Raw genomic sequence first — 17,854 nt, 5'->3', positions numbered from 1 at the left:
ATGGGTCTCGGTTTGGCGGATGGTGGGGCGGAGATGGGGATAAAAACCATACCCGCCATGGGTCATGGGGCGGGGGTGAATTTCAAGTTGTACCCGCCCCACTTCATACCCGCCCCATCCCCACCTCATACCCAAATCTATATATTTTTATACTATTTTCTAAAAATAATTACGTAAAATAAAATATTTATTATAATACTTTGTACCACACTTATATTTTTTTTTTTTGAAACCTTGCACTACACTTTTATTATAAACAAAATTATGTGTAATATAAAGAATGTTTTTTTTTTTAAAAAAAAAAATATTATAATCAGTATTAATTATGTAGGATTGTGTATTTGAGAGACGAAAAGTAGGTGAGTCTTGGGTGTGGATTAGGCGGGTATTTGGTGGGGAATAGGTGGGGATGGATATCCAAGTGGGGGGGTGGGGCGGGGATTTTTTGGAGTTGTACCCGTCGGGGCGGGGATGGGGATGAATATTAGACCCGCTGTGGGGATGGGGATGGGGATGGGGATGAAAATGTTAGGTGGGGATGGGGATGAGAAGGCCAACATCCGCCCCGACCCGCCCCATTGACATCCCTAATTGTGACATATTGGTATAAAAATTATCACCGACGACATTTTGGTATAAAAGTAGCAAGTTGTGACAGATTGGTACTCGTATAAAAGTTAGTTAGTCACCGGCGACATATTAGTATAATAATTTGTCGCAATTTGTTAACTTCGCCGGTGACTAACTTTATACCAATATGTCACAACTTGCAAACTATTATACCAATTTGTCGCCGACAAAAACTTTTATACCAATATGTCACAATAATGCAACTTTTATACCAATTTGGCTAATTGGCCGATTACTTTATCTACAACATTGTGTAAAATAATCATGGATTAAAATATTATTTTTTTTAGATTAGTGTATAGTGTTTATTACAAAAATTTTGTAAATTAAATAGTGATTTATACAGCTATACAAGTATATTTTAAAAGTTAAAATTGGACTACCTGGCCTACCGCCACTTCTTTTTAGTTGTCTTATCTAAAATCTTAATAGATTCCAAAGTAAATGCCTGGAATCTAATGCTTTGTAACGATACATATGTCAGAATAAACACACTAATATGTAATTAATTTCATTTGTTTTGATATATAGTTTCAAAATAGTGATTGTAATAATTTTTTTTTTTTTTTTGTACAAGTACTATAATATAATTTTTATAGACTATATGTAAGTATATTTTTAATGAAACACATAAATTAAAATTTGTGTAAAAAATAAGCACGACAAATTGAATTAAAAATACACACATGGAGAGAATCATTATTACTCTGTAATTAAAAAAAAAAAAGAAAAAGAAGTACTCGTATTAATATAAGCATCTAAAACAAAGAATAATACGGTGTACTATTTCATTCTTTGAGACATGCATGTGTTAGTTGGAGATATTTTAATTAAGAAAATGACTATTATTAACTTTTTAATTACTTAATTACTCTATTTATTGGACTCGTCTAAATCATTATCCTTCACTTATGTAGCATAAAATCGATTTCTCCTAAAAATTAGTAGAGTTTCAGGTGAAAGAAGGTAACCAACATGGAGTCAAATGGAGTCACAAAGCAACACATCAATAGTGGCAAAGGGGGTTGGTTCAGCTCCTTCCTAATTCTAGGTCCCTTTTTTTCTCTCTTCCTAATACTAAAACATTAATTTTCTCAATTATTGCTGATTTTTCTTATATACGCTAAACTTGTATTAATTTTACTCAAAAGTTTGTACACTTTATAATTCCTAGCACGCATCTAGATTCTAGGAGCACCATTCTTTTTTTTTTTTTATTTTTTTTATTTTTTATTTTTTATTTTTTTTTTATTTTGTCATGTATGAACCCTTCAATTTAAGGAGAAATTAACTTTAACTTTGAAGTATATTTGATATAAGTAAGATAATAAAATATAAACTTCATCTACATTCTTTTTATTTTTTTAAAATACAACTTTTACGCATACATTTTAAGGACGTGATTAGTAAAGGCAAACGAACGATTTTATCAAAATAATTTTGACACCAAGATTAGATAAGATTACATATAAAAGCTATTTTAAACCGTTTGCCCATTTGCATTATATAATCTTGACCTTTACAGTGCATACTACAAGGCTGTGTTGCAAATATATAAAAATAGAGGACATATAAGATAGCACATTTTATATTTATCTACATATATTTTGCTATCTTTTATGAATGGAAAACAATTTTGGTAAAAATTATTTGTTCGCAAAAAGTCCCTCGAATCAATTAATCAATCAATCAATCAAAGCCTTAATTTCATAAGTGAGGTCGGCTAAATGAACCAAATTTAAGTGTGAAAACTCAAATGTAATAATATTATTTTTTCAATTTTACTATGTAAATATGGTTGTAGGAACAAACATGGGATTAAGCATAGCATCAGGAGCTTGGAGTAGCAACTTAATTGTGTTTCTTATTAGTGTTTTCAATGTGAAGAGCATCGCTGCTGCCCAAATCAACAACATCGTCAACGGTTTCACCACACTTTGCCCATTCATTGCAGCCATTTTTGCTGATTCGGCTTTTGGAGCTTTCTCCGTTTCATTTGTTTTCTTCCATTATATCATTATTGGTAGTACTAAGTAGTAGGGAATCGATATTTATTGTGTAATGTAGACTATAATTTTTGCATGAGTAAAACATTAAAAAAATACTCGTAAATGATATGAAATACACCAACACGATGAAATGATACATAATGTGGGACAGAGGATTTAGATTAAAAAAATAATAATGAATTGATTAGATTCTTAAGAGAAAGCCTCAGTTTATCTTTATGATAAACAAAAAACGTTTATTTAGTGACATTTATATAAATAAATCAACATAAAATTCCTATCATATTGACATTTCTGTGAATAAATCTACATTATCAGGAAGCCCAAATTTAATAAAAAGTTGTTGATTTATTTACAAAATGTCACTAGATAAACAATTTTTTGTTCATCATGAAGATAAACTTGTATTTTCTTATTAAAATGTTCGATTATAACTCAATGTTTGTAAATCTAATTTACAGGGAGTACTTATGTTTACCCTTATAGTTACTATCAAGTCAATGAGGCCACCTCCATGCACACTTAACTCAACTTGTGTACCTCCTACAACCTTTCAATATGCATTTCTCTATATATCTCTTATACTAGCATCACTTGGAGTCGGAGGATCACGTTTCTTACTCGGAACCATGGGGGCAGATCCACTCGATAAGCCTAAACATCAAGCAATGTTTTTCAATTGGTTTGTCTTCACATTATATTTTAGTTGGATCATAGGGTTCACCCTTCTTATATATATCCAAACTAGTGTAAGTTGGGCACTTTCCTTCTTTATTGCTCTTGCCGCGAATGTGATTGTTGTTGCCCTCTACTTAATCGGATCGCGATTCTATCGTACATATCCACCTCAAGGAAGCCCTTTCACTAGCATAGCAAGGGTTGTTGTCGCGGCCTTGAGAAATAATACAAGAATAGTTGAAGAAAGTTGTTACTTCTATGAAAACGAGAACTCAATATTGTCTCATGGACAGCCTAGTAAAAGTCTCAGGTATGCAATCTTGATTCAATTTGTAATTTGAAGGTTCACTAATTTATTTACTCCCTCTAATCCTAGATAATATTCTGCTCATTTTAAATTTACATATTTGTCAATGCATTACTTTGACCATAAATATCTGTAGTTATCTATTAATGACAATATAACATTTGAATGTTAACAAACAGTTTATTAAAACGAATCAAATAAAACCTAACATTGTTACTTTGATTTTCTATTTTGTTACAGGTTTTTAAATCGAGCGGCATTAATAAATCAAGGTGACAACCGAGCAAGAGACACCGTGACAAAATCATGGAGCCAATGCACAATGGAAGAAGTAGAAGACTTAAAGAAGCTAATCAAAATTATGCCACTTTGGTCAAGTAGCATGCTTCTAAGTGCTGCAATAGGAATCATTTTAAGCTTCACGGTACTTATGGCATTAGTCATGGATCGAAGTGTTAGTACTCATTACAAAATTCCACCCGGAACTTTTGTAGTTGTCACCTTTGTATTCACGGCTATCACATCTCCAATTCTCGATCGTTACATAATCCCTACGTACAAAAAACTCACTGGTCGTCGTTTGACATTTTTACAATGTATCGGAGTTGGACATGTTTGCAACATTCTTGCTACGATAACCTTTGCCCTAATTGAGAGAAGACGACGTAACTTAATTGAGGTCTACCACTTGACGGACCAACAAAATGTCGTAGCACCACTATCGGCCTTATGGCTAATAATTCCATTAGTCATAACGGGAATTGGAGAAGGATTTTCCTTTTCTCCTGAGGTGGCATTGTATTATCAAGAATTTCCGAAGTCCCTACGAAGTACCTCAACATCTATGATTTCGTTGCATATAGCTGCTGGCTTTTACATTAGCTCGGCGTTCATCAATTTGGTTGGTCACACAACCTCTTGGTTGCCAAATGATATAAACCATGGAAGGGTTGATAAAGCATGTTGGACACTTGCAGTTGTAATAACAGTGAACTTTGCTTATTTCCTTGTTTGTGCTAAATTGTACAAGTATAATAATCCTAGTTCAGAATCAGATAATGAAAACACTATGACTAGTTGAGCTTACTCTTAAAGCATCTTCTGATAGTAGTATATATTGTAATGTCTTGTAAAGTTGTAAAGGTTTGCTGTATTATTGTTCTTTTGAAGTTAGAATAATGTATGTTCCACTTTTTGACTAAAGTTAAATTAAGACTTTTCTTGCACAAGTATTTTTCTAGTCAATCATATTTTAAACTATTCACTCAATCCTTTTTTTTAATCAATGATCATTTTCTTAAATTATCTGAGTACATGTGAAGTAAAATAGATATATGTAATTTTGTACATTGGCTAGTTCTCGGTCGATCGTATGTAGGGATTAACTTTATATTTACGGCTATAACTTGAGAGCTATAAACGGTTAGTGCAATAATTCATCGAAAGAGTATTCAAAAGTACATATGGGGAAGACTTCAATAATAATCCTCTTAGTATGTATGGAGTCGATAGAAGGTAGCATCATAGCCCATCCCAATAGGAGTGAATTCTTTCCTTAATTCTTTATTAGATCCTTGGTTATCCATGGCTAAGACTTCATTGAGGTCAAAGGTACTAACATTGTTACTGGAGTGGGTATTTTCGGAAGAAGAAGGATTGTCATTCTTCTTTCCTTTCCAGCCACTGTGGTTACTATTGTTAGTAGATTTTTTCTTTGCAAGGTCATCTTCAATCTCAATGCCTATGTCGTAGACTGCCTTGAAAGTGTTCAAGTTGTGTTGATATTTCAAGTGTTTTGAATACTCTTCTTGTAGGTTCTTGATGAACAACCTTACAGACTCCTTTTCAATAGGGACTTCAATCATATTAGTGGAAGTTTCCCTCCACTTGTTGAAGAAAGAAGTGAACCCTTCGTTTTCTTTTTGTTTTAATGTTACATTTATATCTATCGATGAAAGCGTTTTTTATTCCATGACAAATGGTTTCTAAAGATAGTGAAAACAAAGAGTGAAAAATATTCTTATCAATTCCCTTAATGTTCATTACAGTTTTAAAGGCCCGTAAGTGAAAATAAGGATTGTCCGTTGGCTTGAACTTAGGGATGTAATTGGCATTGAACTTCTGCGGAAGAAGTTCCTTATCCACTGAGACCCCTTGTAAGCTAAGCCCTGAAATCTATAGTCATTGGAGAGTTTGCCCAAGCTTTCTTGCATGAGCTCCATTTGTTGTTGTTTCACAGGGTCATTGACTTGAAGAGCTAAAGCCTTCAACTCCTTAGTTATGTTAGCTACTTGACCTTTAAGTTCATTGAATTCTTCCTGAGTTGCCATTATCTTCTTAGCTTTCCTTTTTCGACCGATTGACTTATCAAAAAGTAGAACTTGGATGAAAGTGTTGTCCTTGATTAATCGCCCTTCTCTCCTTGACCGAGTGCTGTGGAAAGGGAAATTAGGGGTAAGTTTTTTATTATTTTGACTCAAGCTCTTTTCAACATGCAATAGGTAGGAAGAAAACATGAAAGGAAATACGAATGGAATGGACCCTCAACTCAAATGACGGAAAAACGACTCATGCATGAACCTAAGACATGGTCATGGTAACATATACAAAGTGTGTGCTAAGACTAGTGAGTATAGGTGACATGTTAAGACTTGTGTCATGACCATGTGACTAGACTTGAACAAAGACTAAGTTAAGACTTCACTTATATGCATTAAACTGGACAGGCTGTGGTATTTTAGTCATAACATTTTATCTCTGATTCTGATCGGGATGAAACCCACGCCAAAATAAAGATAAAACTCAGGGCTACAGATCCATAGGTTGTATGACTCGTAGTTCTTCCTAGAACTCCGGCTATGACCAAAACAAGTTGACGCTTGTGTAGTATACGGAAATAAAAATCCGGGTTGACTCAAAAGAGCTATGACTCGATTTAAGGCATATTTATTAGTTCAAATTAATTAATTAAACAAAGTCCTTTAGTCATTGGTTAGTTTATTAAAACTTATTTACAAACACAAGTCAAACCAAACGGTTAGTTTAGTCACATATAAGCTATGCACAAGCCAATAATGCACAAGTAGTCAAGTAGTCACAATATGATGCTATGAGTTTGCAACTTAACAATTTAATTTTCAAATTTTTCCACAAAATTTAAGAATTACAAAAAAAAAAAAATAAAATAAAATAAAATAAAAATAAAAATAAAAAAAAGAGGTTGTTTTCAAGTAGTTTTTTTTGTATATTATTATTATTTCAGGGTAAAAAATATATGATTAAGACAAATTTATAAGTAAAATCATTATTACTCATTAAATCATTATATTTTAAAATTTTGTGAAATAAATATAAGTAAACCGTTGTCTTTTACCTTTCTACTATTAACATATGTTGAATATGGTTTACATATATTTATGTTTTCACTCATAATAATAATAACAAGAATAATAACAATAATAATAATGATGTTGAAATCTGCTCGGCTCGGCTCGACTCGGCTCAGCTCTGCTCTGCTCTGAAATATGCTCTGTTCTGCTCTGTTGAAATTTAATCTGCTCTGCTCTGCTATTCTGAAATCTACTCTGCTCTGCTCTGTTGAAATTTAATCTGCTCTGCTGACCCCTGCTCTGCCCGGAAGCTCAAAAGAATAGGGCCTAAAACTCCTAACAATATAAACTTAACATAAATACAATATTAACATATTTAACCAATCGACTACTAATATCGAGAGTCGCGAGTGGAGTAGATATAATTGGTTTAGTCAAAGTTCAACTGATTCACATTTGATAAACTTAAAGTTGCTATAGTGCTATTTTCATAATATTAAACTGGTTGATGCCTAAAGTTGTGAGAAACCATGTGCGGTAGTGTGCCAATGTACACATTTTAAGTATCTGACAAACAATGAAACTTATAGATTAGGATGTCATAGGCCATGTTTTGGTAATTGGCTTTTTAATGGCTTTTTGGTTAGATTTTGGCTTTTTTAGGTGGTCAAACAACCAAAAAATGTGTTTGGTTATTGGCTTTTTAGTCAGCGAAAAAGCTGGCTTTTAAGCCAAAATAAAAAAGCTGCTTTGAGTAGCTTTTTTGTTGGCTTTTGGCTTGTTGGCCCATAAATTATCTAATAAACAGCCAACAACCAACAATTAATTTACCAAACACTTTTATAAACAGCTAGCTTAAACAGCCAATTTCAAAAGCCATTATAAACAGCCAAACATTCCAGTTGGTCAAACAAGCCAAGTGAACAAGCCAACAGCCAACCGCCAACAACCATTTGCCAAACAAGGCCATAGTATTTAACACTACGATAAGATGTATCCAATTAATTATAATATTAATTAGATGTTGATTTATGTAAATTACAAATTTAGAGGAGAAAGTAATAGTGATTGCTTGGTAGCAGGTTGAGCTCATTATATATACACCGGCAAATCTGAATTACTAGTTTTACCAAAAACTCACAAATTTAAACGTCATTCTCTGCTTCAAACATTACTAATTTCTTCTTGTAAACAAATGGCTAACTTGTCAACTTTGTGCTGCGTTTCTGAAACTCTGCTAACTGCGTTGCAAAGTTCCATGGTGGAAGAGGCGTGCTCCAAATGGGGCTTTGAATCTGAACTGAAAGATCTCATTGATACAGTCTCGGCTGTAGGCAGTGTGCTACGTGATCTTGAGGCTAAGCAAGAACTTGTCGTCGAAACACGAGAGTGTGTTCAGATGCTCAACGATGCTGTTTATGATGCTGATAATTTGTTTGATGAGCTACTCACTGTGGCTGCTCAGACTAAGGGCCGCTTCCAACGTAATAATAAACTTCCTGATAAGGTACGCGATTTCTTTTCTGATAACAGATTGTCTCAGTGTGTTCAGAGTATAAGGAATCAGTTGGATGCTTTGGGTAGTAGTAGTTGTTGTTGTACTTGTATTATTCATAGCAATTTTGGGTTTAAAGTTGATTATCAACTTATTAAGGAGGGTGAGCGTGACATTCGTTCTTGTATAAAGGCGAGAAATGTAATTGTTGGGAGGAAGGATGACATGAATGCTGTCATAGATATGCTGTTAGATAATAATTTAAAATATAGTGTTTCTTTTATTACAATAGAGGGAGTTCGAGGATTGGGAAAAACTGCTCTTGCCCAACTTGTGTATAATGATCAGAGGGTTAGAGATGAGTTTCCGTTGAGATTGTGGGTTCAAGTCTCGAATGGAGATGGAGGTAAACTCAACGCGAATAAGATTCTTGGGAAAATTTTAGAGGCCACTAGACGATTTTATACTGAAATTGATGATTTGTTGAACATAGAACTTACAAGAGAGCTTAGAGGGAGGAAATACTTTGATCGTTCTTGACGATGTTTGTGGTAAGGATTAGGAAGAATGGGTTGCTGTAAGAAAGTTTTTAATGTTTAGTGCAGGGGGGAGTAGGATTATAGTTACTACATGTTCGAAAAATACTACGAAGGCTATAGGAAGTGAACATACATACAAGTTAAAAGGCTTGTCCAAAGAGAATTCGTGGCGTTTGTTTGAGAAAACAGCTTTTGGGAAAGGGAAAAATCATGTAATCCCTGAATTAGCTGAGATGGTTGAAATGTGCAAGGGATTTCCGCCTGCAATAAAAGAGCTGGGTAGTCTTCTATTTAGTCAGGATTTAAGCAAGTTGTTTTTGTTTGAAAAGAATTCACTTAGCCCTGATATTATAGAAGCTCGATTGATAAGTTGCTTAAGTTATTGTACAGTGTTCCCTAAGGATTTTATCATCGATAAAAAGATGTTGCTCGACCTCTGGATGGCACAAGGATATGTTGTGCCACTTGATGGTCAGAGCATGGTGGATGCTGCTGACGAATACTTCTCAATGTTGTTACTCAGATGTTTGTTGCAACCTGTGAAATGGGATGAATATGGTGAGGTTGTGTCCTGTAAAGTCCATAGTCTAATGCACGACAATGCTTTAGATGTTGGAGCGCAGGAAATATGTGTAGTGGATTCTATTGCAGATAATATGATCAACAATGTCCTACATTTACATCATATTGGACGTAAATGTAGTGAAAACACTTTTCCTAAGATTAAGGTCCGTTCATATATTCATGGCATTTTTGATCGGTCATTTCCACCCCTTGAAAATCTTGTATCAAGTTTGACATGTCTAAGGGCATTAGACTTGCATCAGTTAAATATTAAAACTTTGCCAGAATCAATAAGTAAATTACTGCATTTACGGTATCTTGATCTCTCTCATAATCTTCTAACAAGACTACCAAATTCAATCACTAAACTACAGAACCTGCAAACTCTGAATTTAGATGGTTGCATTAATTTAAGACAGTTGCCGTGGGATATACATAAACTGGTGAACCTTAGGAGCTTAAATATCAATAAATGCTATGGGATGTGGTCAATGCCTTCGGGCATGGATAAATTGACTTGTCTTAATTTTCTCACTGAATTTAAAGTAGTGAAAGAGAGCATAAGTGAAGAAGAAAGTTCGAGTGAGGATGACAGCTCAAGTAGCAGTGAGCAAAATGTGGGCATGTTAAGAGATCTGAAAGCTCTCTCAAACCTGAGAGGCGCGATTAGCATCTCCATCCCTGCAGAATATAAAGATGTCAATGACAATCAGATCCTTAAAGGAAGTGGAGGATATTTAGGGAGCATGGAACATCTTAAGGAAATATCGATATGTTTTCGAGGTCACAAGTATGGTGATGAATTAGCTATCAACCATGAAGATCTGCTAGAAAAAATGCAGCCTCATCCTAATCTCAAAGTGGTATATCTGTGGGGTTATCAAGGTGCAAGTTTTACAAAGTGGACATCAGGTCTCCCAAACCTTGTCAAGATAAAGATCAAATCTGCACAGGGGTTGCAGCATCTATCATTCCTCAGCAAACTGCAGTACTTGAAATCATTGACAGTATCAAGTATGAGCAATTTGATGTATATGGAGACGATGAGCAACAGCGATTATGCGCAAGCACCATCAGAATTCACTTTCTTTCCTTCCCTTGAAGAGCTCAGCATAAGTTATAGTCCCAAGCTGAAAGGTTGGTGGGAAGGTGATCAACAGCTTGTTAATTCGGATGGTGGATGTTGGCAACCTTCTTTTAAGCGCCTTTTTGAACTGTCAATCTTGGTGTGCCCTAAAATAAAGTCATTTCCTCCATGTCCAAGTGTGAGAATACTAAGCTTGAGCAAACTTGATGAAAACTTTAAAATAATGGAGTTTAGGGATGGAAGTGGTTACAGTCATCATCAACCTTCAGCATTGAGAACGGTGGATGTTTCAGAGAATATTGGCTATCTTAAGTCACTGTCAATGAGTTCTGTCACAAGCATCAGCATAACATGGGATAATAAGGTTGAGAGATTATCTGAAGTTAAGGAGGCATTCAGAAGCTGCTCTTCTACTTTGCGTAGGCTTACAATCAGAGGTTGTGAAAACTTGAGGAGTGTTTCTGAAGGGTTAGAGTACCTCACTGTCCTAGAGTCTCTGTCAATAATTGAATGTCCGGTCTTAACCTTCTCTGAGGAGGATGACAACAATGAAGACGATGGGATGCCTTGGAGATCCCTTCATCAGAGCCTCCGTTCCTTAGAGTTATGGAAAGTTGTTAGCATGACCATTCTTCCTAGGGGGATGCAGTACTTGACCGCCCTCCAAGACCTCACCATTGAACATTGTTGGGAATTGGACTTACCGGAATGGATAGGCTGCTTATCTTCTCTCAAGTCCCTTCGAGTTAGGTGTTGTAGAGAATTCCAATCATTACCAGAGACAATGCAGAGCCTAACCTCTCTCAAGCTACTAGATCTGAGTTATTGTAAGGAAGGTTTGAAGGAAAGATGTCAAAGTCCTAACGGGGAGGATTGGCGTAAGATTAAACACATACCGTCCATCATCATTTCTGAATAATCAAGAAGGTGCGTTTTTTTCATTAACTATCATATTCTTCTTAGCTTCTTCCTTACTATAAAAATTCTCATTATATTACATCTTTGAGCATTGAACAGCAAACTTTGGGCTGTCACATATATATTGTTCCATTTTGGATTGAACCTTATTGTTACATATCTCATGTTGTAATTTATGTACTGTATTGGTAAGTATTTTGCTAGTCAGGGGAATAATTTGTCATTGTTGATATTGTCCTTTCATGTACTAAAATTTATGATTGAGCTGTATTTTTATTTCTTCTGCAATGGCAGCTCAGACTTAAAGAGTGGCTTTTTGGCATTTTTATTGCATAAAGCAGTTAAAAATACAGCCTAGACTTTTTATCATGAAAAGAATTAAAACTACTTGCGTTTCTGTTTATTGTTCATACAGGGCTGTTGAGTACTCTGGAGCGTAATAAGATTAAAATTTTGGTCAGTTGATATCAAAACAAGGTAAAATTCCTACCAAATTTTCAATTATAGGAAGAACTTCAATTCTATAAAGTATTCACAACAATATATATAGGTTTCTGAAAGTTGTAGCATTAGATTTGCATATGATCGATCAATTTACAGATTAGAGCTTTTTCAAAACTTATCGAGAATTTTAACAAGCTGCAATAACATATAGTTATATTACAGGGTTTCAGAGAACCAGAGTTTATGAATTTTCTGCTATTGGAGTCCTTGGAGGCTTGCAACAGGCATTTGTATCCCAAAGCAGCTCGAATGCTCATGAGTTGTCAGAAGTGATAGACAATGTTCTTATGGATTTTGATGGTACTGAAATTGTGTTAGATATACTTGGATTATTTGACGTTACTATATTGTACTCTGTATATTTCTTTCTAGTAAGTATGTAAACCAAACACATTGATGATCTGAGTTTGTAAAATGGGTGTAAGCCGCACCCAAAAATGAGAGTTTGTCCGAATAAAAAAGTACTGCATTACAATGTAACTCAGGAAGGATATATGTACATATGCCTTGCTAAGGTGTTATCAGAATACATTCTTGCAATAAAATAGTTTGCTAGTTTTCATCACTTCTTCATTCAACAATTAAACGAGTACATTCTCATTACAATTGTACTTATACCAGTAAATCAGAGCTTTTAGTAATCCAAACTGTGCAGCAGCTTTGTTTTAATTTGCAGCAGAATGTAATGCAGGAATGCCTAAATTTTAAGTCTACTTTTTCTTTTCTTTAAAAATATAAAAAAAAAAATAAAAAAAAAATAAAAAAACTACCATCATTTAATTTTGTTGTTGTCCTAAGGGTCTGTTCTCATTGACTGAACTGAACTGAAATGAACTGAATTGAAATGAATATTTTATAAGAGAAGGAAATTAGGAGCTGAGCTGAACTGAACTGAACTGAATTTCAACGTAAGAGAACAGACCCTAAGTCTTCATAAGTAACGATATCATTATGCTATTATTCATATAAAATACTTCAAAACGGCTTGACCTTTAATTTAAGTCATATGTATATAAATAAGGCGATTGTACATTAAATATCGTAAGATGATTGTAAAGTTGTCAACAAGTCATTAAAGTGAAGTTCCAATAATAATGGTGCCTTCCCATCATCATCATCATATATACATATGTTAGCATGTTTCAATGATGTTCAATCTTAGTATATATTCATCACTTCATCAACAATAATCATGCATCATATCATGAAAGCATTTTGCTACCTACTTACAATTTTAAATCACTTATAATCTATACAAATATGGTGGAAAGAAATATAATATAGTCGTATTAAAGTATAATTAACTTAAATTTTTGCTAAAAAACAAGAAAAGTCAAGTTAATCATATAATTTACCTATAAAAAAAATGGTTCACATGGGCCTTAGAGATATAGATAAGGATAGATTATTATTGAGCATACCTATAATAATCAACTTGGTTAGGCTGCGCTATAGTATTATTGTGTCAACTTGCCGGATGACCAATACATAAATTATTACAAAAAAATCAAAATTAGAATAGTTTAGTTGACTCATATGAGATATTTATTGATCAATTATACCTTTAATTTGTATGTTAGGTGAATTTAGTTGTTATATATTAATAACTAGTATTGCATAAAATTAGAGTCGTATACAAATTTTCTAGAGTTTCAGGAGAAGAAAAAAGGCAGCAAAATGGAGTCAAGTGGAGACATCAATAATAATGGCAAAGGAGGGTGGCTCAGTTCCATGCTAATCCTAGGTTACTTTCTATTTATCCCTTCATTCTTCTTGTTTCGTTTAATGACAATATAACATGTACTTGTATATGTTTGTATATTCTAATATCCCAGAGTACATAGCATTGCATCCTAGTTTTTGTTGCCATGGCTTTGAGTCTCATACCCTATTTGTCTTAGAGCTTGGTCACGAGTTTGAATCTCATACACCTTGCCTGTCACAAGGCTTGGTCACTAGCTTTCCCTAGGTATCAAATTGTCGCTGGCACTGCATACATAGATGGTTGATGGGGACTATCAAGCCTGCTATAAAAATATAAATTTGCTGAGTAATAATACTTCTTTCAGCCTATATATGAATATTGCACCATTTCCTACTTTTAATAGTGTTTTACACATTTTGTCTATTTATCTTTGTAAAAAAAAATTCACAAATTTTACATCTTACCCCTCTTAATTAAACAAGTACATGTGAGCTACCACCTAGTAGTGAACCTTAAACAAAATAAATTAATTCATTCGATCTAAAATATTAATATAGGTGTTGTCATAAGTATTACAATGTTTTTATTCAAGGTCAAGGAACCAAATACAAGTATCTCCTTTTCATACATTATTGTCACCCACTCATCTTTTGACTTCATCTTTCTTGCTTTTATTTTCAACAAGTTATCCTTGTTCTTATTGATCTTAAATTCAATTGAGGATCTGGAGGGCCTCTATCTCCCCCAGGAGTGACCTGGTTCGATCCTCATCACCCCACTCTTCTTGTAATAGGATAAAAAATAAAAAAACTTAAATCAAATATAAGTGATTAATTAATTTCATTGTTTTGTAAACTATTTTCCACTCTAATAAAAGGTTGGAATTCAACTAAATAACACTTAAATCCCTTGGCAAGACTATTACCTTGATCAAATTCTTGATGGTGAGATATGGGTTCGAATCTAGCTAGTCAAGTGAGAGACTAAGAGTGAATGGGGTGGGAATTCCCTTACCTTTTTCCCTATCTTATGTAACTACCTAGCCCACAGATACTATATCAAGAAATTTGTGAGGGTTAAGGTTTAATCATGACCGCCCTTCTCCTTACCATAAAAATGCTAGGATATATATTTGAACCAATCATTTAATTAATTTAATAAATAGTTATTACTCGTATATGTTATTTGTAGGAACAAGCTTCGGATTGAGTATAGCATCAGGAGCATGGTATTCCAACTTAATAGTGTTCCTTATCAGTGTTTTCAATGTGAAAAACATCCCTGCTGCTCAGATTAACAACATCTTCAGTGCATTAATCAATTTTTTTCCATTTGTCGCCGCCATCTTTGCGGATTCTGCTTTCGGATCCTTCTCCATCACTCTCATTTCCTCCATTGTTTCATTATTGGTAAGTTTTTTGTCCTCCACAATAATGTTATTTTAGGTCGAGAGGTGCAACTACCTTGATCTTAAAGAAACACGTATTTATAATACTTTCAAAAAAAATTGCAACACTTTGACTGATGTAAGCATTTTTTTTTTTTATTATAGTGCTGCAAATTTTATGAAACAAAGGAATTTTAACTTTTTTTAGGAGTATACTTGTTTATATAATTTTAAAATGTTGCATATGTTAGCAAGAAAACGAGAAAGAAAATTCATGCAAGTTTTGCAACTTTTTATTTCAGGGAGTACTTATGTTTACCTTAATTGTTACAATCAAGTCCTTGAGGCCACCTTCGTGTGCAAATAACTCAACTTGTGTACCACCAACAACCTCGCAGTACTCCTTTCTATATGTATCTCTTACACTAGCATCACTCGGACTAGGAGGAACGCGTTACATACTAGGAACCATGGGAGCAGATCAATTTGATAAGCCTAAGCATCAAGCAAGTTTCTTCAATTGGTTTGTATTCGTCTTATATGTTGGTTGGATCATAGGATACACCCTTCTAATTTATATTCAAACTAGTGTGAGTTGGGAACTTTCCTTCTTCATTGCTCTTGCTGCGAATTTGATTGCTGTTGCTCTCTTCTTACTTGGATCACGATTCTATCGAAAATTTGCACCTCAAGGAAGCCCTTTTACTAGCATAGCAAGGGTTTTGGTTGCTGCTTTTAGAAATATGAAAATGGTTAAACCTATAAATGGAGAAGATTGTTATCTTCATGAAAGTGAGGATTCAAAACTTACCTATGGAGAGCCTAGTAAAAGTCTCAGGTATGCTTCTAACAACTTATGTTTACATGAATAATTGTCCATTATATACATTATGTCACATATCCTTATGCTTCTACTTCGTTCCTCTGTTTTTTGTACTTGCAACACTTTGACTTTTACACTATCAATACTATATACTAAAAGACACACCAGCAATGACACGTGTCATCTCCTGGTGTGTCCTTAGTTTTTTTTTTTTCTTTTTACTAAAAAAAATATTTCAATTAAGGAAACAAATCACTTACAAAAATCATATTATTTATTTTATTTTTTTTTTAACATATTTCATATTAACATGTAGTAATTATTATATTTAAAATAAAAGATTTATTCACAAATCTTTCTAGAAAAAATAATCAATTATATACCAAAAATCAAAATTTTAAAATAATCTTACAATAAGAAAAAATATTGCTCAGATTTTTTGCCTACTTTTGTTTTAGTTGTGTATTGGAAGTTACAATTAAATTTGCAAATACCAAATTAACATATTTCATACTTTTATTATTTCTAGACTAATTTATGATTATACTGAGTACAGTAATACTTCTCAATCAATACTATATAACTATATATATAACTAAAGATCACCGTGCATGGCACGGGATCTAACCTAGTTTATATATTAACTTTGACTTTACAGTATTCATATACTTTTAAAGCTACTTAATTTTATAAACCATATTGAAGGTTTTTAAACAAAGCAGCGTTTATAAAACAAGGAGATAACCAAGTAAACGGCACCAAAACAAAATCATGGAGCCAATGCACCGTCGAAGAAGTAGAAGACTTAAAGAAGCTAATCAAAATAATGCCATTATGGTCAAGTAGCATCCTACTAAGTGGTGCATTGGGAGTTATCATTAGTTTCACAGTACTAATGGCATTAGTCATGGATAGACAAGTCGGCTCTAACTACAAAATTCCAGCCGGAAGTTTCATAGTCGTCACCCTTGTATTCACAGCAATCACATCCTCTACACTAGATCGATTCATATACCCTACGTACAAGAAATTAACTGGTCGACGTTTGACATATTTACAAGGAATCGGAATTTGTCATGTTACTAACATTCTTGCCGCGATAGCCTTTGCCCTAATTGAAAGAAGACGGCTCAAATTAATTGAAATGTACCATTTGATGGACCAACAAAATGCCGTGGCACCATTATCCGCCTTATGGCTAATATTTCCATTAGCCATAATGGGGATTGGAGAAGGGTTTTACTTTTCGCCGGAGGTGGCATTGTACTATCAAGAGTTTCCTAAGTCTCTAAGAAGTACCTCGACTGCTATGATCTCATTACATATCGCGGCTGGCTATTACCTTAGTTCAGCATTTATCGATTTGGTAGGCAAATTGAGTTCTTGGCTACCAAATGATATAAACTTAGGTAGGGTTGATAATGCTTGTTGGGTTCTTGCAATTATAGCAAGTGTGAATTTTGCTTACTTTCTTTTATGTGCCATATTGTACAAGTACAATAATTCTGATCCAGCATTGGATGATGCTAATCTTGTACATACTTGACTAGTTGAGAAATAACTCACTCTATTATGTATAACATATTTTTTTAAAAAAATTATAATCTCATTCTTTTTGTAGAATTACAACAGGTAAGGATAAGGATAACAATGAATGACATTTGTTAAATGCGTAATTGTTAGACCTTAACACTTTCTTGTTTGTATACTTCTTTTGCAAATATCAAAAGAAAGTTAGTTACTACATACGGAATGTATTCCTGCGTTTTGTTTTTCATTTGCTAAATCCACTCAAAACTAGTAGTCCCCCGTCCCTAAATTACATTCCTACTTCTAACATTTAATCCTCACATAATAGAAAGAATTAGGAATGTAATTT

General features: G+C 33.8%; 3 protein-coding genes and 1 pseudogene across 3 annotated transcripts; all 4 read left to right on the top strand.

The window, feature by feature from the left end:
• Positions 1 to 4,705, top strand: LOC145594073 (protein NRT1/ PTR FAMILY 2.7-like; annotated as a pseudogene).
• A 3,443-nt stretch (positions 4,706 to 8,148) lies between these two features.
• On the top strand, positions 8,149 to 8,988 carry LOC145594072 (putative disease resistance protein RGA3). The gene has a single exon (XM_081650414.1). The coding sequence runs from the start codon at positions 8,149 to 8,151 to the stop codon at positions 8,986 to 8,988; it is 840 nt and encodes a 279-aa protein (XP_081506540.1).
• Positions 8,989 to 9,040: 52 nt separating this feature from the next.
• On the top strand, positions 9,041 to 11,557 carry LOC145594070 (disease resistance protein RGA2-like). The gene has a single exon (XM_081650413.1). The coding sequence runs from the start codon at positions 9,041 to 9,043 to the stop codon at positions 11,555 to 11,557; it is 2,517 nt and encodes an 838-aa protein (XP_081506539.1).
• A 1,869-nt stretch (positions 11,558 to 13,426) lies between these two features.
• Positions 13,427 to 17,521, top strand: LOC145594069 (protein NRT1/ PTR FAMILY 2.3-like). The gene is made up of 5 exons (XM_081650412.1): positions 13,427 to 13,498; positions 13,672 to 13,804; positions 14,957 to 15,174; positions 15,455 to 15,990; positions 16,681 to 17,521. The coding sequence occupies exons 1-5, from the start codon at positions 13,427 to 13,429 to the stop codon at positions 17,519 to 17,521; spliced, it is 1,800 nt and encodes a 599-aa protein (XP_081506538.1).
• Positions 17,522 to 17,854: the final 333 nt, after the last annotated feature.

Source organism: Chenopodium album, chromosome 19 (genome assembly GCF_948465745.1).
Source record: "Chenopodium album chromosome 19, dcCheAlbu1.1, whole genome shotgun sequence".
Lineage (NCBI taxonomy): Eukaryota > Viridiplantae > Streptophyta > Magnoliopsida > Caryophyllales > Amaranthaceae > Chenopodium > Chenopodium album.
The sequence above is the reverse complement of the archived record's forward strand: the minus strand, read 5'-3'. Positions and strand labels throughout refer to the sequence as shown.